The sequence below is a fragment of the Mixophyes fleayi genome, chromosome 4 (assembly GCF_038048845.1).
Source record: "Mixophyes fleayi isolate aMixFle1 chromosome 4, aMixFle1.hap1, whole genome shotgun sequence".
Classification (NCBI taxonomy): Eukaryota; Metazoa; Chordata; class Amphibia; order Anura; family Limnodynastidae; genus Mixophyes; species Mixophyes fleayi.
This window is the reverse complement of record NC_134405.1, coordinates 26,722,836-26,734,250: the sequence shown is the minus strand read 5'-3', so window position 1 is coordinate 26,734,250 and position 11,415 is coordinate 26,722,836. Positions and strand designations below refer to the sequence as shown.

General features: G+C 42.0%; 1 protein-coding gene across 1 annotated transcript in view; it reads right to left on the bottom strand.

Annotated features, from left to right (window-relative positions):
* Positions 1 to 252: 252 nt before the first annotated feature.
* LOC142150586 (galactose-3-O-sulfotransferase 4-like) overlaps positions 253 to 11,415 on the bottom strand; it is a 53,070-nt gene continuing 41,907 nt past the window's right edge. The window contains exons 4-5 of the mRNA XM_075205787.1: positions 9,481 to 9,738; positions 253 to 1,020 (exon numbers count right to left, since the gene is read on the bottom strand). Coding sequence (XP_075061888.1) covers positions 253 to 1,020; positions 9,481 to 9,738 — 1,026 coding nt within the window. The remainder of the gene's footprint in view (positions 1,021 to 9,480; positions 9,739 to 11,415) is intronic.

Sequence of the window (11,415 nt, the reverse complement as noted above, 5' to 3'; positions counted from 1 at the left end):
TCTCAATCTATAAGAAGACATGAAGAAAGTGGAGGCCAGATGAAGTAATTGTCCACCCATAAAAAAAGATGGTGACTTAAACACACGCATTATTCAATCAGAGTTTTCCCTAAAAGGTGACAGATCCAGTAGTTATATTTTCAAATGTTTGCCTGAAGAGTATGTTTTTCACATTGGTCTTCTGTAGTCCTCTCAAAGACCTATCCCCCAGGCAGGAGTAATTGCAAATTCTGACCCTTATTATATCCCCATTTAAAAATTACGTCTATATAAGAGATCCATGTACTGCAGCTCTGGAGTTACCATTTTAACACACTGTGTATGGATATCAAGTGAAAGATTTGTTTTTATAGCCCACCCCAGGATCTGAGCCTGCCCAGATTGGTAAGGCTTAATAGCTTTGTCATTAATGTCTTCTGCTCCAACAGGCTCCAAGCTCTCGAGACAAATTTCAGCCAACTGTTGTCTCCTTTCTCTCAACCTCCTCACCTCATTGTCCATCTTTACCCTTCCAAAATGTTCTACCTTCTCCCAGAATGTGCGGTTAAAGTGAGAATAGAGGTACCAGTCTAGAGAATTCCATACCCTCAATTGATCTACCTCATTTTTCTCCAGTGGCATTGAGGTCCCACGAATGTTGAGTTTAAAGGTCACCACATCATCAAGCTCCCAACACAGTTTGTCTTTCAAAAAGATCATGGATTCATCAAAGTACTCAGCGAGAAGAACCAAGTTAAAAGTCCTCTCCACTGCCTTGATTTGGGCTTTTGCCAAAGCTACTGTAAACGGGGCATCAGGGTTATATCCTAGGTCAAACGACAAGAGGTTGCGGGCATATATGTTTGATTTATCTCCCTGTCGATAGTAACGTAATGGATTGGAAATAAATGCTTTGAAATTACGTGCCCTCCTGAAAGCAGATGAATCAAAACGATAGTAGGAGAAAGCGGATTCTGCCATTTTAGCTGGATCCCGAATAATGGTAAAATAGAAAGAGTCTGATGGTATCACCTTTTGAACCTGAGAAATAAATAAAGTTTATGTTATTCATGTGTAAATACTTCATGGTATATGCACACCATGACTAACATCAGGAACACTCGATACGTATATTGTTCTACAAGGAATACTGGAGATTTATGCTCCCACCCTTATGCCATAAGCTTCACTACTCACATGTTACTATTATTATATTTTATTTATAGATCTACAGGATATTACTCAGGGCCTTGTGTTACAAGCAAATTACTGTACATATAGTCACTTTAAAACCTAATGCAATGTTAGCCCTGTCCAAACAGGCCCTCAATCCAAAAACTTTCCAAAATGTACAGGAAAAATAACAATCGAAGGGAGTGGACAATTTTAGGGCAAGTAGTAATAAAGATAGAGATAGTGGAATAGAAGAATAGTCCTCTTGAAGAGGTGGGTCTTGGGGTAACATCTAAAGATTTTGAAGTTTGTGGAGAGGGGGATAAAAATTCCATATAGGGAAAGTTGCTCTGGAGAAATCTTGTAGCTGTGCATGGGAAGAGGTTATGTGAGAGTTTAACATTTGATGTTCACTAGAGCAGCGCAGGCAACGACTGGATGACAATTTATAGTCAACCTTTTTAACATAAAGGCTGTGGAAGGATTTTCAGGCAAGTGACAGCATTTTAAATTTAATTCTGGAAATTATAGGAAACACATGGAAATAATTCCATGTTGCGCAACACCCCATCAGCCAGCCTGTATTTCATAGACTTGTTTACTGCACATAACAGGTGACAGGGTGCCCAATTTCTTTTTCTTTGGGGGATGGGGGTGGGCTCCTGTATCCTTCTTCACATGTCTGTGTTCACAATAATAATAGCATGTGAGGATCTATGTAGTCTATGCAAATCATTACTCAATCAATAACATGATGTTGCAGTCATATTTCTGTCCATACTACCAGGTGCATGCTGGTGAACAATTAAATTCAGGAATGTTATAAACGGGACCTAGGTAGAAATCATGGTAAACATACTGTAGTGAGTTAATATCGCCATCACCAGCCATCACATATGAATTTTATTGTGACAATCCACAGTACAACACAGCAACATATGTGAAAAGCAGGTACAGGGAATATTGGCTTCTTTATGGGTCAGGTGTGAGACTTCCACCCTCCCTATACATCAATGAGACTTGTTTGAATTTGAGCACTTAAACAGGACCAAACTCCTCTCATGTGAGAATGGGCGGGACTTTTTCCTGACTCTCTAAGGGTTAACGCTTTCCGCAGATGTTGCAGTGTCTCACCATGACAATCATACATCACAATATTAATATATACATCCCTTCAGATAAAAAAAAATACAAAAATAGCACATTATCATTACCTCATCTGTCATGTGATATCAGCAAGCTTATAAAAGACCTTCTGAAGCATAGGCTGCCCAAATGTATTTGAGTTAATCTGGAATTATTTATATTTGTGAGCTGTTGCTGCAGGTTTAAGGTACCAGAGACACATTTGGAGCATCACCACTTCTGAAGGATTTGAGATGCTTTAAATTCTATACAGATATATATTTTGTAATATTTAGAAATTATAGGAAGCCAAACTAGGGATTGACAGAGAGAAGCAACATATAAGAATTGGCAGGATGTGCTGATGAGTCTTCAGGGGCATTGATGTCTAGTTGGAGATGGCTTTGTCTGGCCAGCAAAACCAGATAGACATTGAAAAGGTTAATGTGAGCAAGGAGCACAGTGGCCTCTTGACTGAGGAACAAACATAATCTGGAAATGTTGTTCATTTGGAAGCAGCACAACTTGGAGATTGTGTTGACATATGCAGGAAAGGAGAGTGTGAGGCAATCTTGGAAATTAGGAGAATATAAGGACAATATTGACCATTGACTGTAAGGAAGCAATCAGATAGAGGTTAGGATGATAATGAGACATCATCATTTCTGTTTTATTTCTGTTTAACTTCCACGAGCAGATGACTGAAAGAAAATTGGAGACATTGACTAATATGTAGAGTTCAGGACCGGAGGGGCAGATCTGTGTGTCATCTGCATACAAGCGATAATGGAAGCTGTAGAAAGATACAACTTTACCAAGAGATGTTGCATGAACTTAGAGCATGTTATGGCTTTTGTATATAAACAATGTCTCTTCCGCTGTATAAACAAAATGGCGCAGAATTTCTCTCCTGGCATCATAAAGGGCTCATTTAGAGTTGGACGTACATGAATTTCCTTATGTACGATATACATTTCCATACTGTTCATGGGACCCAAGTAAATCTGCACACATACGTATCTAGGATTTTGCATATTGTTGACCTGTATCCCCTTACACCTGGAGAGGCGGAATGGGGTGGGACAATTGTGTGCAAGCTGAAAGAGCACGAACACATAACTGCGGCACAAGTACACATGGTCACATCCCTCCTAAATGGTGTATCTCTTACAGGTGCTGGAGGAATTGGGCAAAGATTCACAATGGCCATCAATGGCCATCATATATCTGCCTCTGTTAGGATTACTGCGTATAGACCCTTCCAATATATAGAAATGAAATCATTAGTGTTGCACACATATTGGACCTGATTCATAGTCGGATGCAAAGTGCAAGCAACTTGTGTTTTAAAAAAAAGCATAGAATATGAGTGTACCTGCACCCTTATTCAAATCCAGACATTTCCTAAGTTCTGAAATAAATGCGGTAGTAAATCACTTACCAAACCCAAATCTCATGTAAGCCTAATGGCATACTTTTGTTGTTTCCTTTTTTCTAGCTTTACCGCCTTTTCTCTGTTTTTTTTATACCTTTAGCTTCTGCATTTCATCCCTCCCGTCACCCTCCATTCGCTTTCAGCCATGCTTAGGCAGAAGAGACCCCGTGTGCCCCCCATCGCCTCGTCAAGGTTTCTGCTGGCCCCCTGTCATTGATGCCAATGTGCACTTGCTCATAGATAGTGCAGCTGGCTTCCTGCTTATCCTCGCTTTCCCCCCTTCTCTGCCGCTAACAGAGTGGTAGGGGAAAAGTGTTCCTGACGCTTTCCGCACTTCTTACCCAGTACTCCCACTCGATCCCCTGATTTACCAGAAATGCCCTTCCTGGTTACCCTTTTCCCATCTTCCTCTCCCACAAACCCCAGTGTCCGTTTGTTTTGTCCAGCTGGTTCGCTTATGGCCTTGGTCCTCCTGCATTTGATTATGTTTTTTCCCTCTCCAGCCTACGTTTCTCCCAAAATGCACTGCCCTCCTCGTTTCCTTGCCTCCATCTCCCTGGCCACAGCTCTGCTGCCCCTCCTGTGCCCAGATCCCAATTTCTCTGCTCTCCCCCCGGCCCTGCACGCCATTCCCTGCCCACTCTTATACCTCCCCTCCTGTCCCTTCCCATTCTAGCCCTCCCCAGGTGACCTTTGCCCAGCCTAGCCTGTACCACCAGCATTTGCCCTCCCCAGTATTGCCTGGGATTTCCTGTTTCACCTCTCTTGCCCTTGCCTCACTCTCCTCCTCCTTGACATGTGTGTTCCCCAATCCCAGCCCTTCCCAACAATTTCTATCCTGGTGCCTCCTGCCCCCACTATTCTGGCCACAGTCACTGGTGATGCCCTGACTGGGATGAGCTTTATATCCACCTAGAGGGCCACATCCTATTTTGTTAGTACTGTTGCCTCAGTATTTCATGGACTCCGCTCACCAGCTGGAGATGGAGGATCAAACGCCTTCACACATGAGGCCTCTCATAAGCTTCACATGTGACTGCATCTGGGCCTGACCCACCCGTATTGGTCATCTGGTCTCTGCCCTCCCTCTTGCCCCATGTTTCCTTGATGCTACTCCAGTACCATTGCAGCAGTCAGTTAAGAAATTCATGGAGTTCATAAGAGGGAGTAATTTTTCTTCTGAGAGTGTTATCTCTGTCAGGGCAAGAACGAGAGTTTGATACAACTTTTTAAGATGAAGCTTGCTGGTCCCCATGCTGGAGCATCTAGTAGGAGGTTGGGCATGAAGGTCTTTGCATGTGTGGAGGTTGTGTGCTGTGCTAAGTAACTGATCCTGTAGAATTTAAGGAAGGAGCATGCTGGAATTGTTTGAGAGAGTTAGCAAAGTCATTCTGAAACAGGTTCAGTTTCTCTTGGGTCTGAGGAGTTTTCCATGTTGAGAGATCCCGATGGGGAGAATATTTTGTTGAAAGCTTGAGAGTGCTACAGCAGGTGTTTTAAGATTTTATGATTTTATTTGGCTATCTGCTGCAATAAGAGAGGATATGTCGAGGTGGCTGCATTTGTTCAACACTTTTATGGGGTTTGATTGTGTGTTCTTTCTCCCACACCTAATGGGGACATCCAGCTGTTTGCTAGATCTGCTGGGTTTGGGGCTTATTTGGTGAGCTGATCCTTGGCCCTTTGATTGGCACGGGTAGGGACTCATGAGGAACTGGCTCTTGTTGGAATTAATCCTAATTATAGTGGTGATAGAATTGTGGAGGGATTATTTTTCAGACAAGTGCATAGGGTTCTAGGGTGGTACAGGCGATTAATAACCATCAAACATCATTGCCTCCAGAGATTAATTTGCTTAGACACTGTTATGAGCAGACTCCGGGTTTTGTTATGCTGACTGAAGGAGTTCCTAACAGACACTTGGTGTTGGTTAGATTTAGTCCTGCGAAACCTGCGGTAAAGAAAGTAGGTTTGTCATGCCCCTATTCTGTTTAAAAGATTATCAAGCCAGCATGAAAGCACTGACCCTCTCAACTGTGAACATCTATTGGGAGGTGTAGATAATGTGGTATTTCAGTAACGCGAGTTGCTACTGAGGTAAGACATGGGAGCAGTGTTTGTTAGCCTTTATTAGGGATGTTTTTTCTTCTGGGAGGTCCAAGTCCTCTATGTTTACATTGTTGGCAAGTATTTCTTTTTTTCTTCAATTGCGAGTTGAAACAGATGTCATTAAGAATTTTCTGGTCTGCAAGGTCGTAAGATGCTGGGCCAGACTTACACAGGTTGTAGAGGATAGTAGGTGATCAGTTTATAGGGATTTTATGGCTAAACTAATGGGTGGAGCATCGCTGGTTGCATATCATGTGTTTGAATTTTGCTTATTTAATTTAGCTTTCTCTATAGCATTTTTTGGGGCATTCAGGATTAGTGAATTAGTGGTGCCATCTACAATTTTGCACTATACAGGTGTGTTTGCCAAGAATGTGTTTGTTTGTTTTTTTTTTGTGCATAACTTGGTTTGTAAGATCCACAGATCAAAAACTGGTCAGCTCAGTAGAGGACATTGGATTAAGATGATGAGTAAAGACAATAAAGTGGTTTGCCAGGTGCACTTGGCTGGTATTTACATGAATATGATGCCGGCTGCTGCTTGTAACTGGTTGAGACATACTTATTTTGATTCCACTAATTAAATCCAGGATGATTTATCAGAATTGTTTGTGTAGGCTGGGTCTTAGCTGGGTCGATAATGCACTCATTCTTTTAGGATAGGCACGGCATCAGTTTTGACTGTGGAGGATTGTTCCGTTAAACCTATCATGGAGCTGGGTAGATGGACGTCTAGCAGTTACAAAAAATATATTAGGCTACGATAAGCAATGATACCTGTTCCTCTTCCCTTGCTGGTCTGAGGTTTGATGTGCCTTTCTTGCCTCATTTCTACCGGACATGGAGGGATTTTCTTCAAAATGATGGCCCTGATAGCCTGTGGCCCTTTTAGGTTTATTATGGTTTTACCTCCATATAGCGTCCTTTTCTTTGGCTAGGCCTGCTGTGTTTTACTGTTGGATGTTATCGGTTATGGGCTGTATCATTCATTCATGTTTCCGGTTGTCAACAGGAAATCATAAAGGTGTGATTTGTGGGCATTCCTTTGTATACTAGACCAGTAAGAGTTCTTCAGCTCATAGCGTGAGAATTTTACTGAGTGTTAGCGGCATGTGTTGTGCTCTTTTTTAAGAACCCTGCCCCTGAATGAAGCCAAGTTTGGGCGTCCTGAAATGCTAGTTATTCTTTTGGGTGGGAAGGCACTTGGAAAACTCAAAAGATTAGAGCTTATAGCTAGAATTAAGTCTGATCATGATATGATATGATCCTGACTCGCCAGCTGGGTATTCTCTTTATCTGGTCTGATATTATTCCCCAGAGGATGTGGTTAGGCACTAATAGGGCTGATCATCTCAACAAGGCCCGTTCTAAAGTGAACCTGGTCATTGGTAGGTTTTTGTTGGGGAAATAAGGCTCAGTGGTAGCTCACTCTGAGATTAAATTTAAGTGCGGTCATTTGGGTGGTGGTGGAGCACTCTCCCTTAAAAGCGAGGTTCATAAGTAATGGGTCACTGCCTATTCGGGCAGATCCCAGCTACAGAGCCAAAGAAGGCAGAGTGGGGCTTTGCTGCCTTGAAGTGTCAAAGTACATTTTTGGTTGCCACAATTTTGGTGTTGGAATGGCTGGTGGCTGATTGGTCGGGCTTTTTATTTTCCATCACTTTAAATAACTTATTTTCAATAAAAGTTTGTGACCTTTCTTTGCCAAATAAGTGTCAAGTGTCTTTATTTTTAGGTAGATAACTCTTGATAAGGGCATTTAGGTAACAATAAATAAATCAATTAAATCAGCCACTAGTTCACTTATTACTACTATTCTAGAGCAGGACACATTTTGAAATCAGACTTAACATACATACGTAAGTATGTTTTTAATGTGCTTCGTTTCCTGCTTATGTTCAGTGCTCTGCTGTGTTTAACACTTCAAAGTAGACACATATTTAAGTTGGCATCCCTGACCTAGAGAGATTTTGTTCAACAGTATAGTACATGATGAAAAATAATCATAGTAGAACACAACACTGTGAGAAAACGGGGTGCTACTGGACTGAGAACTTTGTATTCATCACCCATTTCTCACGGTTTAATGTACTTTTTAATCCTTGGCCCAGTCTAAGCATATACACCAGAGCATCGGTGTATTATGTGTATTATTAGTTTATGTTATAAGGTACATTTTGCCCTTGCTATTACCTGCATTATTGTATGTAGTAGAAATATATAGAATATTGCCATGCTGTGTGAAAATAACAGGACAGCAGAAGTCATTTTGCTTGTGTTACCTAAGGTAATTACCATTTGTCTCAAATGTCCATTGTTATGAGGTGTAGCTTAGATTTGGTTTGTAATCAGAACAATGTCTGAAGCTGGGTACACACTACATGATTTTCGTCCAATAATTGGACAAATCAGCCAACATCCTACTGTTTGGTCAGATATCGTGTGAGTGTGTATAGTGACACGATGATCTAAAGTCGTCCCAAAGTGCCGATCATCGTTTAATGTGGTTGATCGTACCGTTAAATATTTTCCGATCAATCACCTAACGATCATGTAGTGTGTATGCACTCATGCTGACGATCTCTATGAAGTTTACAGAGTCGGGCTCTTTTCAGCCAATGTTAGCACTGAATGTCAGAGTGAATAAATGTAGAGAGTGCTGTAGAAGGAATAATTCATTTGTTCGTTCTGAGACACAATATTTTGTTTCAGAGTCACAGAAGCTAACGAAATTCGTTAGGACATGGTGATAGCTATAACAAGGCGGTTTTAATCAGTGTGATAATGTGACAGTAGTGAATGAATGAATATTGTGCTGTCATTCTCCGGACTAGAGGACCAGATAAAGGACCAGATGAAAAGCACAGATTTGAAGGTAAATTGTGTACGCATGAATCGCCAGACTGATCAGACCTTCAGTCATAGGTATAATTGATAGCACATCGGTCGGAAAAATTCTTCAGTGTGTACCCAGCTTTAGTTAACTAGCTGGCAGCCCATGTTAATTAGCTAGGTCAACAGGTAATCTGAGAGGTAACTAGGTTAGAACTTCTAGATGATATGCAATGTGCCTGCACAGTAATATACTGGCTGAAATAGCATTGGGAAATGTATCAATATGTATCAATATAAATGTTATTGTATCAAAATGTATCACAGACTCAGATGGCGTAACACTGCTGATACAATGTGTCAAAAGTCTTGTTTCATGTAAGCGTGTAGTATCATTCCCTGATGTAATATTGTATCCCCATGCTTATTGTATCCCGCCAAAATAGCTAATTTAGTCAAGCCATTTCATTGTATAATAATGGTAACAAGGACACTATGTGTTGCAGCTAAAGTGTCTACTGAGAGACCCCTGCTGTAAGGGAGAGGTTTGAGACATTTGACCCTACTTCCTGTGTATATGGCGAAGAATATAGGGAGAGTATCAGCTAAAAAAGTCCCTGTGCCAGGCATCGTGGTGCCGCTGGAGGAAACCCTACTAGGACAGGGTCTGTGTGAGCCAGTAACTATTTTGCTAATTGGTAGTGGTAATATTGTGGAAGGATAAGACTCTGAAAGCTAAGGGTGGTATCCTCACATAGAGAGATTATGTTCAACAGTGTAGCACATGATAAAGATAATCATAGTAGAACACAAGCCTGTGGTGTTACCTCTGGCAGATTGAAGCGCATGTGGTGACACAGGATGTCATACTTCGGCCTCCTTAAGGAATAGAACCATTTCACCCTGCGAGAGTGGAAGAGATTAGGATAGTTGAAGTGTGGTGTGGTAGGCAAAGCGAAGTTTAATCCATTCCTGTCTCCATAACGGTGCAGAAGATTCAATACCGTGCTCCCAGCTGTTTTGTGGGTCTTTAGAAACACAATGTGCCTTTTAGCCTGGCAGGTCTGAGAAGATGATGCAGCTATCTGTGGGAACCTAACAATGGAGAACAGTATTTTAAATCTCACAAAAATTTTCTGGTGCTAAATATTAGTATTATATCATCCTCATCATGATCTATTTATATAGTGCCACTAATTCTGCAGCACTGTTCAGAGAACTCATTCACATCAGTCCCTGCCCCATTGGAGCTTACAATCTAAATCCCCTGACATGCACACACACACACACACACACACAAACCGAGAGAGACTAAGGACAATTTAATAGCAGCCAATTAACCTACCAGTATATTTTTGGAGTGTGGGAGGAAACTGGAGCATCTGGAGGAAACCCACGCAAACAAAGGGAGAACATACAAACTCCACACAGATAAGGTCATGGCCAAACGCAGCTGTTCATAGAAGGAAGTGTTAATACTCCAATATAAGTACACACAGAAAAGAGCATACTGAACTGCGCAGATGGTTCTTGAACCAATCACTATAGCTGTATTAATGCAAATCCCCACTAATAAAAATTAGTTGATGCAAAAAACATATGTATTCAAAGAACCAATACATTTAAATTACATCCATCTATTTATATATGTATATATATATATATATATATATATATATATATATATATATATATAAGAAGAAGTTTGTTTGTAGGCGAATATCTTCGACACCCCTGCACAGATTGGGATGAAGCCAATGCAAGGTGTTTTAGTTGGATCCCGGACAGATTTTAAGGGGATTAGGGACCCGGTCAGACCTCCTTTTGGTGTACACTGCCCAAAACTTTAACCCAGTAAGTCTGTTCTGAGCTTTCCACTTAATGGATTTGGACGAAAATTTCACAGACTGGTAACATTGGTTCCCAGAAGACATACTAGGGGTGTAGGTCACACTTCCCGTTGGTGTATGCTGGCCAGAACTTTGACCTGGGGAGTCTATTCTGGGTCTTCCACTGGATGGTTTTGGTTTGATTGTCTGTCCAGTTATGCATTCAGACACCCCTGCCTCAATTGGCATGAAACCAATGTGAGGTGGTCCAGATCGATCCTGGCCAGGTTTTAGGGGAACTAGGGTTCAAGTTGGACCTCCCATTGGTGTATGCTGGGCAGAACTTTGAACCTGGGAGACTGTTCTGAGCCTTTCACTAGATGGATTTGGAAGATAACTTCACAGACAGGTAACATTGGATCCCAGAAGATATACTAGGGGGTGTAGGTCACAGTAGGACCTCCCGTTGGTGTATGTTGACCAGAACTTTGACGGGGAGCCTGTTCTGGGCCCTCCACTGGATGGATTTGGTTTGTTTGCATTCGGACACCCCTGCACCAATTGAGATGAAACCGACGCAAGGTGGTCCATTTAGGGGGTTAAGGTCCCGGTCGGACCTGTCGTTGGTGTACGCTCGGCAGTTTTTTGACCCGGGGAGCCTGTTTTGGGCCTTCCACTGGATGGATTTGGTCAAAAACCTCACAGTCAGGTAACATTGGATCCCAGAAGACATACTAGGGGGTGTAGGTCACAGTCGAACCTCCCATTGGTGTACGTTGACCAGAACTTTGACAGGGAACCTGTTCTGGGCCCTCCACTGGATGGATTTGGTTTGTTTGCATTCGGACACCCCTGCACCGATCGAGATGAAATTGACGCAAGGTGGTCCAATTAGGGGGTTAGGGTCCTGGTCAGACCTCCTGTTCGTGTACG